This window comes from Solea senegalensis, linkage group LG10 (assembly GCF_019176455.1).
Source record: "Solea senegalensis isolate Sse05_10M linkage group LG10, IFAPA_SoseM_1, whole genome shotgun sequence".
NCBI classification, from domain to species: Eukaryota; Metazoa; Chordata; class Actinopteri; order Pleuronectiformes; family Soleidae; genus Solea; species Solea senegalensis.
The window spans coordinates 13,775,537-13,794,502 of NC_058030.1; the positions used below are offsets into that span (position 1 = coordinate 13,775,537).

General features: G+C 40.6%; 1 protein-coding gene across 5 annotated transcripts in view; it reads left to right on the plus strand.

The window, feature by feature from the left end:
- The window catches only part of megf11 (multiple EGF-like-domains 11), a 70,863-nt gene that overhangs the window by 17,684 nt on the left and 34,213 nt on the right, over positions 1-18,966 (plus strand). For 3 of the 5 annotated variants that reach the window (XM_044036670.1, XM_044036674.1, XM_044036671.1), the window contains exons 3-7: positions 1,236-1,341; positions 3,860-3,961; positions 4,385-4,485; positions 8,561-8,653; positions 8,792-8,812. In XM_044036670.1, coding sequence (XP_043892605.1) covers positions 1,244-1,341; positions 3,860-3,961; positions 4,385-4,485; positions 8,561-8,653; positions 8,792-8,812 — 415 coding nt within the window. In that variant the 5' untranslated portion in view covers positions 1,236-1,243. The remainder of the gene's footprint in view (positions 1-1,235; positions 1,342-3,859; positions 3,962-4,384; positions 4,486-8,560; positions 8,654-8,791; positions 8,813-18,966) is intronic. The other 2 variants (XM_044036672.1, XM_044036673.1) reach the window with 1 other exon arrangement.

The window sequence follows — 18,966 nt, forward strand, 5'->3', positions numbered from 1 at the left end:
TTGGCAGTTGGTATCATCCAATTTGAGCTTAATTGCAGGTGATGACGGTAAAGGTCCAGTTTCAAAAAGTGGCATGACTTTGTGACCTGTCAAGACTTCAACCAGAAGTCAAAATCCATTTTTATACACAGTCTATGTTCCACACTGTCAGATTTCTTTTCTGACTGTCTTTTAATTGCAAGACAACAACAACAGCCATCTTTGATCCTCTCTCAATGGGTTGAGGATTTTTCGGAGGGCTGTGGTGCCGGAAGTGACATACTGAGGGCCGTAGTAACCAAGGACTTTGCTGAATAATATAGCCGTTGATGCCTACGAAATATAGCCTTTACTGTGACATTGTTTTACCTGTTATATGGTCATCTTGGCTCTAACCCTAACCTCACTTCTTCTCCATGCCTAACCCTAAACACCTGCTCTTTCCCCCGAAATTGAGTTGTTTCTTGTACGTGATATACTTAGAAGCCACTTCTTTTCCACTTTTCTCAGATTTCTCTCAAAATCCTCTATTGTTGTGAAAACTTCGGGATTTCTAGCTCAGGGAATAGTTGCCGGCGCAGGTTTTCATTGGCAGCCGGCGCTCAGTATGTCACTTCCAGCACCACAGCCCTCCGAAAAATCCTCAACCCTCTAAATGTACCATGTTGTACTCCCATTGAACTATGACCCCAAGATATTGTTGCATCCTTTTTCACACTGGTCTGGGACAGACCTTCACTACAAAATCACACATGCTTTGAAAACGGATTTCCATTTTTAGAAAAGGTGCAAAGTCTGCCCACATGCATCTGTATGTTTTCAGATAGAATATGCATTTCCATGTGTTTCCCCTCTTTACATAGTTACATAGAAAATTCATAAAACCACAGAACAAGTGAAATGTATTCTTTTGTTTCCGTGTGTTTGCACTGTGTCTGGAAACACAGTAAAGCCAACTAATTAGAAATCTGAGCTCACTGGTATGTGGATTTTGTCACATTTGTACAGATTAAGCCACACTAGTTTTCAGGCCAGCTTCGGACTGCAACTTCATTTGCTGTGCAAACATTACAATAGTGTCAAGCATCTAATCGTCTCATTAAGACAATGGATATGCATATTTCCTAAAATAATTCATACATTTTGTCCCAAAAAGGACCCTAGTCCCAATGACGAATAAGGTCTTAAAAAAAGGCAATTTAAGAGTTAATCCATTTGTCTGTACAGCCTTTTATCTTTATTTCCTGTCTCCTCAGAGTGAAGTATGGGGTCATCCTCTGCCCTGTTGCTTGTCTTGGGCTTTGCCACGAGTATATGGAGTCTGAACCCAGATGACCCCAATGTCTGCAGCCACTGGGAAAGGTGAGGATGTATCCTGTTGTGCTTACTACACGAAGCTGAATTTTAGATTTGAGCCAGATTCTGACTGATATTGTTGGTCCTGGAACTTTTTTCAGTACAAATGCTACAATCTGTCTTAACCAAAGTTCTAGATCTATTCTCAAAGTCCAAACAGCAGTATTGATCTCACACAGCTCAAGTGGCCAAGCTCTGAGAGATTGTAGGAGTTGCAGCTTCAAATGAAATTCGCAGGCAAATTGATCAGTGTACTCTCATTCCAATCAATCATGACAGCCACAGAGCCTGAATAATTATTAGTTGTGCTGGTCGGTGTCACTTTTGAGAAATAAGGAGGAATAATTTCTGTCCTCAATGCAAAGAGGAGGAAAGAAAGCTGTGAAGATAGATCATCTATATTATTGCCTGGCCAAGGTGAGCGTACTGGGGCTCATGGTTATACTTTGTGGGTTTCAAAATAAATTCCCTAAGTGGGTTGTGGTCATGGCTTTGAGGTCCTCAGTCTCCCGCTGCCTGTATATATACATGAAAAACCTTAGGTCCTTTCAAGTCTTTTCTTTTGGACATTCAAGTCATTGTATTACTTTGTTTGGATTGTGTCTATTGGCAGGACCTGTGCACTGTTATTGTTTGCTCCTAATACCTTCAAGGAGCATGAAAATGTACTCATTACTCTTTATCTTTACTCTGAATAATACAACGTTTTTCATTGGTGTATTCAAATGCTAAGTCCATGTACCAATGCCATTTTGTGAAATTACACGTAGGTATCGTATATGATACTAATTCCCATCCCTAGTTTCTAGCTATTAACCTACTGAAAACTAGTTATATGGTAGCAAACTATAACATCATGACACCGCAATTCTGAGATAATCAATATACTGCAAGACAGTCATATAAGGATACATTATTGTATCCGTCTGAGGAAAACAAATACCCCGTGGAAAGGTCAAATGTAGGATTTGGTGGAGTAACATTCTTGTCACTGCTGTCTTCCATTATCTCACTGTCAGCTTCTACTTCTTCAGCCAGTCAATTTTTGTTGATGTTATCCTCGTTTTTGTGATAACCACAAGCTGCACCACAAGCAGTTATGAAATAGTGACTCTGGTCTGTTAAACGGTGGAGAAATCTTATAGAGCAGGGCTCCTCAATCCTGGTCCTGGGGACCCACTGCCCTGCATGTCTTAGATCACGGGTTGTCAACATTTTTGGGGCAGGGACCCCCTACTATATATATTGTATAAAATAGTTTTTATATTAAACTAGGCCTATTGTCATGTATAAACCTACCTTGTTATGTTGCATTCAATACTAAGCTATTCAAATACTACACAGGTTTATATATTCACATTTTTATTTTATTTGAGTAGGGCAGCCATGCCACTGCCATTTATAAACATACATTCTTAACTGATACCAATGCCAATATCCACAATGTCTGTCAATTGCATGACAAGCTATTCAAATTGACATTTTTATTTTGAACATAAATGTGGAAACGAAAATGAGCGATGGCCTTTTAGTGCCACTGCCAGGCATGAACATACCAGTGATGTTGCATACAACACTGAGCTATTAAAATAATTGATTGATTAATGTTTTTATTTTAAACATGTGTAGTAGGGACAGTAAATCCTCAAGACATCTGTGGATGGCACACATGATGAGTAGCACATAGCTTATCTAACCTTGGATGGATGGAGGTTGTCAGGCAGTGTGTGGGAATTTTCAGTTAGCCTCACACAGAGGGTGCACATTCTGAGTCACTGCTATTGTATTCCTCTGCAAAACTGCTATCATTATGACAAATGCCTTAAAACAATACTCTGTATATTCACACAAAAACCATACTCGTCACCTTGTGTCCCTTATTTCATAGTGACAAAGTTGGAAGTGTATTGCTAGTGGGTTAGCCACCCGGTTTTGTTTTATCTGTGGACACCTCAACTTCGGGGTTCGCTGCTGCTGCGGCAAGGAAATAAATCCAGTTGAAATCTCCACCGTGTAGTTACATCACATTTACATATATAAAACTGTGTGATCAACCAAACATTTCACAGAGCCCCTGTTGAAGACCTCTGTTTTAGATGTTTCCCTGCTCCAACACACCTGATTCAAATGAATGGCTCGTTATCAGGCTTCTGCAGAGCTTCTTAACGAGCTGACCATTTGAATCAGGTGTGTTGGAGCAGGGAAACATCTAAAACATGCAGGGCAGAGGGTCCCCAGCACCAGGATTGAGAAACACTGTAAGTTTTTTTTTAAATATTGACATTTGGCAGCAGTTCATAAATAACTGCATCTCACAAGTATGGATGAAGCTATGTTGCCATATTGATATTTTGTCCCACTTCTAATCAGAAAAATCCTACTGAATTGTTGAGTAAACTATAGAGGCACTATTTCCCTCCAAACTGTAGTAGAGCTGAGTATAAAGCAGCAACAAATGGACGCACAAAAACCTTAAAATGGTGCTTAAAGTACATTACTTCATTCTGACCACTTTGTCTTTCAGCTACGCTGTGACTGTACAGGAATCCTACGCTCACCCATTTGACCAGATCTATTACACCCGGTGCACAGATATCCTCAACTGGTTTAAATGCACAAGGCACAGGTGAGTTTACAAGAGTGTTGTCCTTGTGTTTATTACATCAGTAGCCACAACCTTTATAGTCTCCCAAAAAACCAGATCACAGACTGTGAAGGTCACAATAAACACCTGTGTTAATGTTGCTATGAAGGAGCCAGAATCTGTCTGTAATCCACTTAGAGTAAATGTTTAAATTATGCTGTTAAGGTTTATAGTGAACATTGAATTAAATAAATACACAGAATCATGTCCCAATTGCTGACTTTTATATAGAGAGTGTTTTACACAAAATCCCACTGGCTTTTAATTCATCCTCCTCAAGTGGACATAATATTGGCCATAAAAAACTAAATATCATGGCACAAGTTACCCTCTGTACATTTCCCTTTCCTTCAGAAAGAGTCACTCTTTACATCACATAGTTGTCTCGTGTGCCTTTTCCTCCAGGATCAGCTATAAGACGGCTTACCGCCGGGGAGTGAGGACCATGTACCGGCGTCGCTCACAGTGTTGCCCTGGTTACTTTGAAAGCGGAGACTTGTGTGTTCGTGAGTGTCCTTTTTTTCATTCTTTTGTCCTCACTGATGACATTTCAGGTAATGTCTGCCAGACATTTCGAGGAAATAGGAAATATTAGGATTGATCCTTACTTTGCAAGACTTTGTAGATAAAGCTACAACTCCCTGCCAGGCCGCTGCCACCCCCCGCCTCCAACACTGCAGTTCTAGTCTGACCCTGTTTATCATCAGCATCCAACAACATGAACATCCACTGACTCCTCCTTTAGAATCCAATGCAGATTTTAACATGATTGCGCATGATTTAATATGGAGGAACTGCATTTTACGCTGTAGTCTGCTGCCAGCTTTACTCTTCCTGCAAGAGTAGTTTTATTAAAGTTATATAACAATGAGAAAAATTAACGAGCCAAGAGGGCTCTGGTTACAGAATGAGTAGTTAAAGCATTCGCCATAAACCCTCACTGGAATTCAATAACATAAAAGAAGCTGAAGACATGATCTTAGACTGTAGCAATATGCTGATTACAGTCCTTCACTGTCATTTCTGCAGCTTTATTAATGTCATAAATTCTATTTTTACTCACGCACACATCAAACTGAATATTTTTGTATGTTGGCCAAATAAAGACCGAAGACATGACTTCTTAGCTACGGTTTTCACATTCTTGCCGTACCTAATGTTTTATTCTCTTTTAAATAAGAATGGAACCGCATTTTAATATTTCCCTAGATCTTTTGCAACACGAGGGAGTCACTGATACACTGACTGCAGACATGTGGGCTTGCTCTTGACCACAGCTGAGCTTGTCCTTGCCTGGACTTTACCAGCTTCAGGGCAGCAGAGCACTGAAGGCGTGATTATCTGCAGCTCTTGAGAAGGGAGGTGCAGATTGATCAATAATGTATTCATTAACCATTCAGCTGACAATGGAGGTATTGGTGCATTACTTTTCAGCATGTCAGGCAGGTGAATCGGCGCACTGTGGAGGTGCCTCTCTCATGTGACCTCCCCCACTGTATGAACAATAGGCTTTTATTTTGATACTGTGTCAGGTAAAGAGTGAGAAAAGCCCACCTCCCCTTTAACCCCCTCTTTAGTGGAACTGCATTGATCAGGCCAAGAGGGCAGTTTTTGCTTTCTGCTGCCGTTGCAAACTCTTCCTCCCCCTTTAATCCTAGAACTCTCACTGCAAGGATTAAAAGATTTGTACTTGCCAAGCTGTTTTGCATGTAGTGACAAAAGGCTGGCCCCTTTGTAAATTGATCCAAAATATACTCAAGTCGTCTATTTACGGACACTGTGTTGTTTACTGAATGCAAAATATACCTCCTCCAGTGTATTAGTTAACTGTAGCTTTCGTCATGAAATCTATATCATTAAAAGTAAGAAGTGTTTGCATTTTATTCTGGCCCGTTTTTTTTTTTTTTTTTTTTTTTCTTTATTGTTTTCTGACGGTTGCTTGTGTGAGACATGACTGAAGGAATTTCAGTACAAGAAGACATTAAATGAACCAGATATTAGTGCAGAAATACCCAAAAAGAGAACAGTTTTGAACAAAATTAACAACATTATGTTTATTTTATGAAATTTGATGTAATTCTGCCTTTGTTTGTGCTCCCGTTGAACGTCAGTCTGTGTCATTAATGTAGATGTCTTCAGTAACTCTGACCTTCGAGTTATTACTTTACTCTCTAATGATGTGAGCACATTGTTTCCCTCTTAATAAGCATGATACAGTTGTACATTAGGAAGTGAGAGGAGCTTGCAAATGACAGCAGCGTGTAATATCTTCAGAGGTCGATGGGCTATGATTCCCTCTTTCTTGCAGTCAAGTATTTAGACCAAGATGACTCCTGAAAGATTCTCGCCTGTCCCGTGCTGCAGTTTAATTCCAAAAATGACTTTGGTGGCAGAATTAGTTCTGATAAAGTTGCAGACAGGAATATGTTAGCACATTTTACATTTAGGTTTTGATGATTGGGAAGATGATGAGGTTTTTCCTCCAGAAAGGGAGAATTGGCTTTTGATTTCTTTTTCATTTTGGCTTTGTTGCATTTTTTAATGCTTCAAAGACACAGTTTTAAAATAAATCTTCCCGGGTGCCAGATAGAGGCATGTGGAAGAAGCATTGGAGGGAGCTGTGTAATACGTTCTGTATGCACCTCTCTTAGACTGATTTAGCCATAAGCTGCATCACAGCAGTGTTTCCATGCTTTTCACTTTACTTTGTTCTACAAAACTCTATACTGCTTCAAAAAAATCACAAACAAACAAGTAGATCTTGTTTTTCTGTGAAGAGACTGTGAAAGTCTGTTTTATCTGACATTTAAAAAATTGTGGTTTGACTGGGCAGGAATATTTAATTTGTTAACACTACATGACAATCACCAATTAGCTCCATTGTTCCCTGTTCTGATAGCACTTCTGCATAATGAGTGAGATTAGCTTTTTATCTAGATGAAAGACTCAATTTTCCAACAGATTCCTCAGACATGAGTTAAGCAGAGTGATTCATGAATTTCAATTAAAATGAAAGACCTGCCTCCTACTTTATTATGCCATCCCTCAATACACTGGTTCAGATCTCAGGAGAAGGGTGGACTTTATCCCCTCTCCCATATTCAAAACCTAATTTCCATATTTCTTTTTTCCTAACGGATGAGACACATTTGCATTTCCCTGTTCTCGCTGATCAGAATTTGCTGATTGAAACTAAATGAAATCACCTCTTCATGGTGACATTGAATTTGTCTCCTCTTTTTTTTTTAAATTCTCTGCAAACTGTGGACTCATTGATTACAGGTAGTCGATGTCACACCTTCGTCAGCACAAATGCTAGAGCTCTTCCCCCTTTTCCTGCTTCCTGAAATTAGACATTTGATGCTTAGAAATTTGCCTTGAATAGTCTTTCAATCTCTGGTTTACTGTTTTTGCATCGGGAGCATTTCTGCAATTAGCACCAGCTTGTGGGTGTTTGGGATTCACTCCTACTTCACCTCTCTCGTTACATCTCTCTTCTGGCTGTGGATCCCAATCGAATCCTGATTGAGTGATAATCTATATTAGCACTCCTTAGGCCAGCAGCCAGCTCCTGCTGCCCTCTTTGACTGCAGAAAGAGCACCATAATGTAGCACGCAGAGCTACAAAGTTGCCCTAGTGCTTGTGTTTCAAAAGAAAAACCTCATAGATGCTGTCTTCATGCCCTCTTTTCAGTTTTAATGGCAAAAAAACTGGAGATGCAGAACATGGCTGAAGTGTTGGATGAGGTCTGGTCATCATTAAGATGATGGAATCGCTTCAGCCGCCCTTGGATTGCGTATCAGTGCTCCTCAGGTCATGTGGACTGCAGATTCTCATCAGGCTGGTTTTGTCTCTCATTGTATTGGCCTGACTGTCTCCCTCCTCAGATAAGAGCCTCCATGTCTTAACCCTGCTGGCCAGATGCCCTTGCCACAGATTTATTAATGTTAAGTGCTTTTGTGATATTTTGCCTTCACACACAAAACTAGCTCTTTAAAAAACGAAAACCTCTTTGTAGGACACTGTATTATACAGCAGAAGCAAACTTCCAACCCTCGTGAACATGCTCCCAAGAATAATAATGCAGACCCAATCAATGAGTTGCTGTGTTGCTCAATATGAATGATCAAGAAAACTGCACACTTAGTAAACACTGTGGCGCCCACACCTGCTACATTAAAGCGTCACTATATGACAAAGCACTGGCTGATCAAATTAGAGGGGATTTACAGCTTGTTCCCGCCTGACTCACCCTGCTGATAACAGCTCATTGTAGAAAGTAAAGGTATATGATAAACGAAGATGTTGACCAAGGGCTCAGTCTCCTCAGAAATCATTTAGCCCCATGTCAAGTAGTTAAAATGGATGTTGGACATCGGTGTCATTGTGAAGATTTAGTTCCTTGATTATATTGGAGAGATATTGAGTGTTCAATCTTATGGACTGTTTTCCTTAAATTGTTATCCTTGAGGTTTTCATTATGCTGTTAATTGGTGGTTTAATGATGTTTTACACTCTGTTTGCGTGTGTCAATCTAATTATAAACTGCACTAATGAGGGAACGTCTCTGTGTGTCTCAGCTCTGTGCACGGAGGAGTGTGTCCATGGTCGCTGTGTGTCCCCCGATACATGCCAGTGTGAGCCTGGATGGGGCGGGCTGGACTGCTCCAGTGGTGAGTGCACAACTTCTAAACCTGCAATCATTCAGTTTATTCACAGCCATGTAGTCCATAAGACTTTCCTGTAAATCAGTTTTTGCCTCAATGTACGTCTACCTCAAAGCTGCTCAGCTTTGTATCCTCTCTTCTTAGCAAACACAGCCAATGGAACAGGTAAGTCACAATGAATTCATTCTCATTTGCTGGAAGTGGAAGTGATTTGCTTGATGAGCATAGCGAATGGATGGATGGTTGCCTCCCCCTGTGTCCACAGACTTCTCTGTTATGGTCTTAATCATGATTAGTCTGGTGTTCAGGGGGAATGATGAATCACTGCCAACCTGAAACAGACCACTGTGGTGGCTTTAATGTTTACTGGTTACCTCAGCTTCTAGAGCTAGAATGGAATGAATGGACCTAGGCATCTCTTTCCTCCAATCAGCTAAATGCTGGAGCGTCACTGGACTCAGACAGGAGGAAATAATGTATTTGTACCTTTTGATATTTACAATATGTCTACAGAGAAATATTGAATGAGCAAACTGGAGGCTCCTTTTCTCAGGTCAGGGCAGATATAGCAATAACCCAAATTCATCTGAAACATCTGACCCCAGGTTCCTCCACCAGCTGCTCGTGGTAGCATTTAACGCTTATTGCCTATGGCATATTTTGGTATGAGTAATGGGAGCTAAAATCATATCAGTAGTGTTGTTGTATAGATCTATGAGTTTTCATTAGCAGGAGAGCAATTCAGCTGATTAGCAACTGTGTGTAAATCAGCTGCTCTCACAGCAGTGCTGCTCCATTGGAGGTGGATTCATGGGCATAAATGACATGCCTGAGCTGTTTGTTGCTGCTCCCTCCCTGTAGACTGGTGAGAGTCCAGTGGGGATAATGTGAGGTTCAGGGCCTCCAGGGACTCTCATCCCACTCTTGGTTGGTTAAGAGTGCAGCCGTGTGTGCTTTTCAGCCTTCAGGTGCTGGGCTAATCCACTTTATTAAAACAGACTTGGTGATTGAGACAGAGGCATTATTCATAACTTTAGATTTCCATACCAGGCATGATTCCAGGCTTTTTCATTTACGAGCTTTCATCTGTAGAAATGAGGAATGCGTGCCAATTTTTAAATTAAATCTGCACTCCTTTTCCTATGTGTAAATGGTTCAGCATGTTTTTTTGTCTTTCACTGTGAATTTTACTTTCACCCGGCACAGGCAGATGATGTGAGCTTCAGCAGCCTTCATGTAAGTGGATGTAAACATCATGTGCTGAAACACACTCATTAACATCAATTTAGTTCCAATTTAGCCAGTGCTATGGTTGATTTGCAGTTTCCTTTATATTGCTGTGTTTGAGTTGAGGTACCTCATGCTTGCATAAGAGCCAATTCTCTGGTATGGTTTCTGGTGAGAGGGCAGAATGGGCTTTTTAGTGACAATGGGTGGGTGTGGCGATGTGATAAAAAAAGAACTTCCAGGCTTGGAGATGAAGCGCTGCTGTGCGATGCTAAAACTAAAGTGACTTTGAGCCAATGATGTGGAGCTGGATCAAAGGCTTGGACAATGTTTCTGGAGCAGCACCCACCAGGAAACTGTTTTGTATATGGGTCAGGTGGTGAAAATAAGAGTCTGACTGGCCAGAAAAGTGAAGACGATTAGGTGGGAGGGATTCAGCGAGTTGTGTTGGGAGCAGTGGTGTAAGGCTTGATATTGCCTGCTTTTCACCCACTGTTGTCCACCTGCTGTAGTCAGAAAACATTTCATCCTTTTTCTCAGCCTGAGGCTGTTGTCCCACTGAGAACAGACCTGCCCTGTGACCTGTCTGGAGTCCTGGGGCGTCTTAGACTCATCTCAAGGACACACTGGTACATGTGGACAACAGATAAAGAAATGGCAAAAATGGGATGTGTTGTTGTCGACTGTTTGTCTCGCTCTGCATCTATTACAATGTGGATGTGGAACATTCTGACATTGTTTTCTCCCAAAAGTGTGATGAATGAACAATTGTTGCTGTTGGTTCAGTGTGATTGCTGTAATACCTGTGTGTTGTGAACTGTGTGGAACGTGGTTGAACATATCCTATTTTTTCATTTAACAGCTCAGGACGTTGAAAGAGTGTGTTGACACATACCTGTTAATGTTTTAATTATTTTGTCCCTTTTTTCCCTCTGTCGTGTTTGTGTTTTGTGCTGCTTTTGCCTTCTGCTCGTTCTATTTTAAAATGTACTGTTTGTTTTCCCTGTGCCTCTGTGTATACTTTGTTTTATCAGTTGGATTTATCCTGGAAAACTTTGTTGAGTACATAAAAAAACTGAATGATGAAAAAATATTAGACTGAATAAGATAGAGACAGCAGAAACCTTTGCACAGGCGGATCATTAAACTAAAATGACTTGAGCTCCATCTATGTGAAGTATATATAGTTCTGTGTTTTGCCAAAATACTGATATTATTGCTTGTAGTATATGTTACTGTAAGTGAACAGCACACTGAGATAAAAATGGAAAATCAAATCATTGTAGAATATGTAGAGTTTATTGAATGAAAGCAGTATGGCTCTTTTTTTTTCCCCCCATGATCTTATGAGTTTCTTTAAATGTTTAAAAGTAGACTTTCCTTTTTCAAAAGTTGCAGAGAAATTACCCAGCACCTTTTGCCTCCATTTCTGTGTACTTCCTCCAGCACTCGGGATTTAATCCATGATGATGACTCAGTCACATCGGGTCAGTATATGCTACAGTAATAACAGCTTTTCAAATGAAGAGAATGATAAAGATAGATGTTGTATGCACAAGGTATATTTAGTCATAGACTGCCATCACTTCTTAAATATTATGTGCACTGAAGCACTAACATTGATTTCATGTGCTTCAGCTGGATAATTACATGTCCCCCATGCTCAGGGATAAGAGATGTGCATAACTACGCACCTCTGATTGTAGCGTCTCAACTCTACATCTGCTTAGAGTTTGCTGTTCTTTATCGCGGTGGAAATGTTCACCCGCTTGTGCAGAGATTCTACAAATCAATGCTACCAAGATACGTATCTGAAAAGTCTTCGGAGTAGTTTAGCTTTGTTAACCACAAAGCATCCTTTGTGTTCCAAGAAGAAATCTATCACACTTAATAGCCAAATCTAATGTGGTTGGTCAGCCGAGGTCCATGGGGTAACATATTCCTCCCCAATGTATTCAGATGGGAAGGCAGCCGCTGCTGCGGGTGTTGTACACATGGTTAATTGATGAATGTGGCCTATGAACGTTTGTTTATGAGGTGTTGCACTATAGTCATGGGAGCTGTATTCTTTTTATTTTATATTAATTGTCAAATAAAACAGTACCATTATTCATTATTAAGGTTTTACATCAGTGATTGGTTTTATTAGTACTTTCTAACTTACTGTTTAGCAGATTTTACCTTTAGCTTTATTAGCTCACTTTTTTGCAGATGACAATAAAAGCAGTTGTAAAATGAAACAGCAACCTGGAACAAGATAATGCAGTTTACCTTCACGTTGGTTTGAAAAACACCCTTGTGAAGAATCCCTCTGGCACCCGTTGACAGTACTTAGACACTATTCTCTGAGGTGCGTCTGTAAGCCAGATGGTTCCTCCTCAATACCAAAGCAGCAGGACATTGTCAAGCATTGCTGTCTGAAGACTGAGACTGTGAATCACTCTAAAACACACAGATACACACTCACTAGACACATGACACCAAATGACTGAATACCAATTGCTGTCCTTATTAACAAGTTTTATTTGTGTGTGATTGTTTTAATGTATGCATCTGTGTTAAAGAAACAGGTCACTTTCCTTTGAGAGGTGTTCTCAGTAGTAGTCTAAATGGATTGAATTCTTTATTATACAAGCATGTAATAGAAGATATTTTGGGAGAACTAGGAATATTCTGACTGAATAGTTCTGATTGGGGTTCCTCGCTGCTTGTCGCAGTCGATGCAGACTGCCTCATTTGTTTTGATGGATCAAAGTGTCCAGTAAACGCTATCTCTTGAGGGGACAGAAGATGACTTGATCTATAGAGTCTCATGGAGCATATTTAATACACTCTCTTTGTCTGTCTCTGTTGGATTTTTTTTTAAGTTCAGGCTGGATGAAGTTTATCTGTACTGCAGTACGACATGTTGTAAGGTGCAGTGGTTTGGGTCACTGCACCTTGATTAATTCATCAAGTTAATGGAGATGCTTGGTGTTTTTCCTCCATGTCTTGAACAGAACTTAATGTTTATTCTTTGATTAACCTACCATTATAAGTAACTGATTCAAATGATGCCTAATAAACTCAAATGGGTGGATTTATTGGATTTTTATTTTGGATTTTATTTAAGAGAATACTTTAAAGTATAACTAAACCCCCTGCTCTGATTCTCACTCCACTCCACTCTTCTCTGCTCGACTTTGAAGGAGCAGGGGCTGGTTGTTATATTTTGGTTGGGTGGGTGGGGTTGTTGGTCCGAAGAGGACGATTACTAATGAAAGGGCAGGGTACACCAACAAATGGCAAAATTCAAATGCTTATTCCATTTGATCCAAATTAAGTTATTGGCTGTGTTTCTTAAAGTATTTTAAGACATTAGATTTTTTTTATTTGTTGACAGCCATCAGGTGTGGTTATCAAGAGTTTATAGAAAAAAATGCTCTAGCTTTCCCACAGTATTCCTTAAAAAAGATGCCAAGAATATTAGACTTACTGACCAAATAATAATGGTGTGGAAACTGGTGTCGGCTGACTGAACCATGTGAATATAGATGTCACTGCTGAGGCTTCCACAGCAGATGTGGCTTGGTAATTTTTGCCTCACACATCCTCCGCTGTATGTCTCTCAGTGACTCATGTGACTTATGTCTGATGTAAATCACTGTGCCGCGATGTCAACTGACTGATGGTGAGTCCATCACATGAATTGCGGTGTGCACACATTGTAGCTGGGACCTGTCTTTCTGCTGACAACACACACACACACACACACAAAAATGCTGATCATGAGTTAAAAATGTTTAAAGTATTCTCACTGAAAGCGACCGACACATTATTTTGAAAATGTTTCGCATTAGTATCATGCATCAGCTGGCTGTATACAGGCGCGTGCTCTCCCTCTCTCTCTTTCTCACACACACACACTCTCATATCTGTAACGCACATAAGTGTCATCGGCCCAGTATACAGATTGACTTTGCTTGACTGAAGATTTTTTTGTACCATCCCATTAAGCAGGATTTATTGTTCCCAAGAGCTCACTGCTCCATTACATTTGGTAGAATGCCTAACATTGTGTGTGTGTGTGAGAGAGATAGAAGGAATTTGCATGCACTCTCAATCCCTCACATATACACACCAAAAGCTGATGGATATCATCTCATGTTATGTTGATGTTTAGCACAATACGACATTGATTCCCACTGGTCATTATCACTGTATTGTTTGTCATAAGTCAGTTACAGAGCGAGTTAAAAGCTTCTGGAACACACAACAGAACTCTGACTCTGCATCGATGGCTTGATTTAATAAGGACATTAAAAACCCTTATCTCCTGTCCTTAAGAGAAGGTCAGTGTGTCTAAAATAGCTCAAATGCTTTGATAGCAGTTTAGAACGATAAGGGATCTCCTACTAATACAAAACCTATAAGACTGTCAATAAGACTTTTGTGTCCATGATGTTTGTAATCAAATATTCAATAGTTTTACTGAACATGGCCTTTAATGAGCTTTTTCACTGTATATATGGTAGATGGAATTCCCGCATCTTTAAGCTATGCCTCGGAGCAAGAAGGCTGCCGGTTCACATCCCGGTTTGGGCCGTTCCGTGCGGAGTTTGCACATTTTCCCTGTGTGTGTGTGTGTGTGGGGGGGGTTTTGTTGTTTCCTCCTACAGTCCATAAACATGCAGAGGTTAAAGCGGCCATAGCATGGTCCTATCTTACTTATGTGAGATATGGAGGTGTACTTACAAACATGAAGTCGTTTTTATGGTCAAAAAAGTCCTAGTCGCTACAAACAAGCCGATGTAAATGTCTCATCACTGACGCTCTCGCCAGCCGTGCTGATTCAGACCAAAACCACACCCGCAGAACACGGACTGTCTTGTGATTGGCCAGCCAACGAGAGCTTTCCCACTGTCTTGTGATTGGCCACATACCTGGAAGTGACTTAATTGGCACGTCAGCTCTCAGACCCGCAGCTCCCCCTCTGCAAAGGCAGATGCACCGCTAGCAATTATCAAAACATTAAGTAATGCCGTAATCCCTTACGCATTTGATCCGGAGTCTGACCCAGAGTCAGAAGACACTGTGACAAGTGAAAGACTGCTGCAGGACGCCTGTAGCTTGGATAACATTGTGGTTACCGAGATGATAAACACATGCAAATGAAACACGAGCGTAGCTTAGCGTGGAGCTTAGCCTGTAGACAAAACAAGCACACAAAGACAGTTACATACGTATTGTTCTCACTGCTCCTTCCTTTAGGTGAAGTTTGGTGCTGTGTCCTGCTTTATATTGCTACTTTCAACCATAGAGTAGTTGTTCTTCTACGGTTGAAAGTATGTCACAGGATGTGCCCGGACTAGGAGGTGCTACCGTTTAGACGAGTGACGTAACTAGTCAACGGAAGAGCTGTTCCGCTTCGTAGAACCCAGGAAAACAAACACATCAAACCCTGCACTCTTAGCAGTGGCTGAACTGATTGTTATGGACTTCATAAATATGTAATCTAATGTAATGTAATGACGCAGATATATACAAAAATGCAGTGTTAATTGGCACTTCAGGGCTATGGGATCTTTAACTCAACACTCTAAATTGTGAGAGTGAATGGTCGTATGTCTCTCTGGCCCCCTTCACACCTGGCATTAAAATGTGTTTTTTGTGATCAGATAGCGATCGGATTGCACTTCACCACATGCATTTACACCTGTTAACATGTGTCTCCGGTGTCCACATCGACATCCGATCACTGTCTGATCACACTCATCCCCCCTCTGCGCTGCCATATCCACAACAACAACAACAACAACAACAATGTTCGCCACATGTGAAGTCGCGCATTGTATGGACTCCTCTTAGCTTTTTGAAGCAGGGGAAAAAGTCATCTTTGACCAGCGGAAAACTGACAAAAGCAGATGACAGGACGCATCGCATTTACACTTCTGTTTAATCTGGTCACAATGAGTCTCCAACCACCTCCTCGCGTGTATTTATTGCCTGTAAATTGGGCATTTGTGTTGGCCCAGCGATAGACTGTATTCAGAATACAATTGATTGCTTCTGCCCATCATGGCGGTATTAACATTCATACATCATAGAACTATACAGCATGAAAGGAAACAAGGTAGATAAAGATGTGAAAAACATTTAAAAACATGGCAGGTAAGTATAAAAATAGTGCTGTGGTTGCAAAATATTGCGCTAGTCACATATTTCACAGTATGTCGATAGGAACATAGCTTTACAGAGTCAGCTGGGATTGACTCTAGTAGCCCTGTGACCCTTACATGGAGGATAAAGTGGTAGAAAATGAATGAATGAATGAATGAATGAAGGACTTAGGCTATCATAGTGTTAAAACACAGCTTGATTTAGTTGTTTGAGTCACACTATGCTGTTGAGGGGCAACACTGTTCTAAGGCATCATCACAATCTTTTGGGTGCCGTGTTGCAGTGTCCTTGGTTTGCTTTGGGAGTGGGAGCATATTAGTAGTCTTTCTCAGATCCTCTGGTGCACCTGCAATCTCCTGATGTTTAACCCTGGACTTCATTGGAGTGTTGCAGTGATTACAGGCCGTCCTGAGGGACATCGATTGTCCTGCTCCTCCTAGGCAAGCCCCACACAATGCTGACGAATGAACTCGTGGCCCTGCCAAGTCCAATTAACTGTCAGTGCCGCATCGACGAGCTCCTCCGTTTGTTGAGAGTGAAGAAAAACAAACTTTTAATCAAATTTGCCTCTGAGCCCCAGGGTATTTGGGGTTGTATTTTGCATTCCACTGTGTTCTGCCTCGCCTGCAGTCGTGCCACCCTCTCAGAAGGTTATATTGCATGTTGTTTGTGTGAGTGTCCAGCACTTTACTTTAATGGCAGCCCTATTTTTGCACTGATAAATCATCCATCTCTAGCATCTTTGTATTATAACCACAAAGAAGAATGAAACAAAAGATGAGGAAACCAGGTCAACTCATATAAAATTTATTTGCTCACATTGGTATTGTTTTAAAGTAAACACAGCATTTTGGCCTGTGAAGTAGACTCACATTATTGTGCATCTTTGTGAGTTTACTGCATTTTAACACCAGATACATGTTTTTTTCTTGACGACTGAGTGCATGTCAGTGTCTCCAATATCTATAAGCACCTTTGACTAGCTGATCAATAAAAGCTTAGGATGCGATCTGGCAGAATAGTTTAGTTCTTTCCATTTTTTTCCTGCAAAGCATTAACGTCACCACAAATACCCTCTGCTAATTCTACCAAGGTCGAGATAAACAACTCCACTCTCCTCATCTCTGATTAGAGTAATGCAGACATTAAAAGCCCAGAAATTCAATTAAATTGGTAGCTTTTTCCACAGAGGAAAACGAAAAGGACAAAATGTGAGAAGACGCTATCGCATAGCTTGGGTGTACTGAGTAGAACAAAGAGATGTAGCCTGGGATCCAAACATTGACAAAAGGGCATCTCTGTGATTAGGATCAAAGGAAATTTTTAAAGGAAACAAAATCATTACCACACACAAGGATCCAGTTTTGCAGAAAGCGATTCAAAATGAGTTGTAAAGCCGACACAAAAACACGTGTCCTCGACTAATGTGATGAGCTGAAAAAAAGCAGACCTATTATAGGATCTTATCATTCCATATTACATGCACTGTTCAGTTGAGTTTAGGTGCATGAAGTCCAAAAATGCTGACGTACTGCTTCAGACACATGCATCCTTAGTGATGAATCCCCACCCTGAGGAATTTGATTCACAGAGAAACTTGACACCATGTGATTGTTTCAGCGTCACACTTTAAACATTAGCTGATATTATGATTCTGGGACTCACCTCCATTGTAGGTGCAGGCATACTGTAGTATGAATGACAAAATCACCCTCTGCCAGGGAACAAAAAGAGGGGCAAGGTCCACGGATCAATACCACTGGTCATTGCCTTCATTTTGGAATAAGGTTTTGGACGGAATTTTCTTTCTTTTGTTTTCCTTTTGCCCTTAAACAACACAAAGTTAGTTTAATCAGATGTGACCAGTGATTACATTTATTGTTGTTCTTGCTTTAACCATTTTATTAGCCGGTCCTTCACTTATAATGATCCATGTCAAAGAGATTAGGCATCAGGCTCCATAGTGACAAGGACAGCAACTTCCTGCTCTTTCCAGATGACTACATTCATGTCTAATCTTCCCGTTTATTACAACAACACTATCTCGATTTCATTCCCTCACCCTTTCTCTCCCCCACTCTCTCTCTCTCTCTCTCTCTCTCTCTCTCTCTCTCTCTCTCTCTCTCTCTCTCTCTCTCTCTCTCTCTCTCTCTCTCTCTCTCTCTCTCTCTCTCTCTCTCTCTGTGTGTCTTTCACTCTAACACGCACACACAATGCTCCCTAAGTTGCTGTTGTATACTTTTCACTTCACTTTGACTTTGAAAATCGGTGAGAATAATTCATGGGTCTTGTGAGTTTCAGAGACACGGAGAAAAATGTTGCATTCAAAGCCAGCAGGCGGCCTGAGAAGTCTCCAAAGTTTCTGCATCATCCTGCAGAGATTATGGTAAAAAAGGGAAAACCCTTAACCTACAGTTTTCTGTGTTAATCAAAGGCTGTAGATGTTTTCCGGTTTCTGTCCTTCCCGATTGTACCAGCTATCTATCCATTCAGTGCTGCTGCTCTAAATACCTAATTGAGCATAACATTCCACTATGGTTTTCACACTTCTGTTTTTCAGATATTTGAATGTTTCACACGATCCAGTGCTAGTTTTGTAGGCCATTAAACTGACGGCTGTGCCACATTTTGCCTATTTTAAATAAATATTGAGTCAGCAAAATTGTGCTCAGAAATATTTTTTTTCTGAAAGTTATATTTATAATTGTCTAATATTTTCTTGCTTCTTTCTTGGTTTGGATTATTTACAGACACAGTCCTGTAGTTCCCCACTCAACACAGTGTCAGTGTATTGGCATGACTGCTTGTCGGGCAGGTAGAAAGTCCCTCCTAGATTTATGGCTCCTTGATGATAATTTGCATAATGTGAGATCATTAAAAGGCAATTATTTCTCTGTGTGTGTGTGATTCTGTATTGTTGGGATTAATTTAGA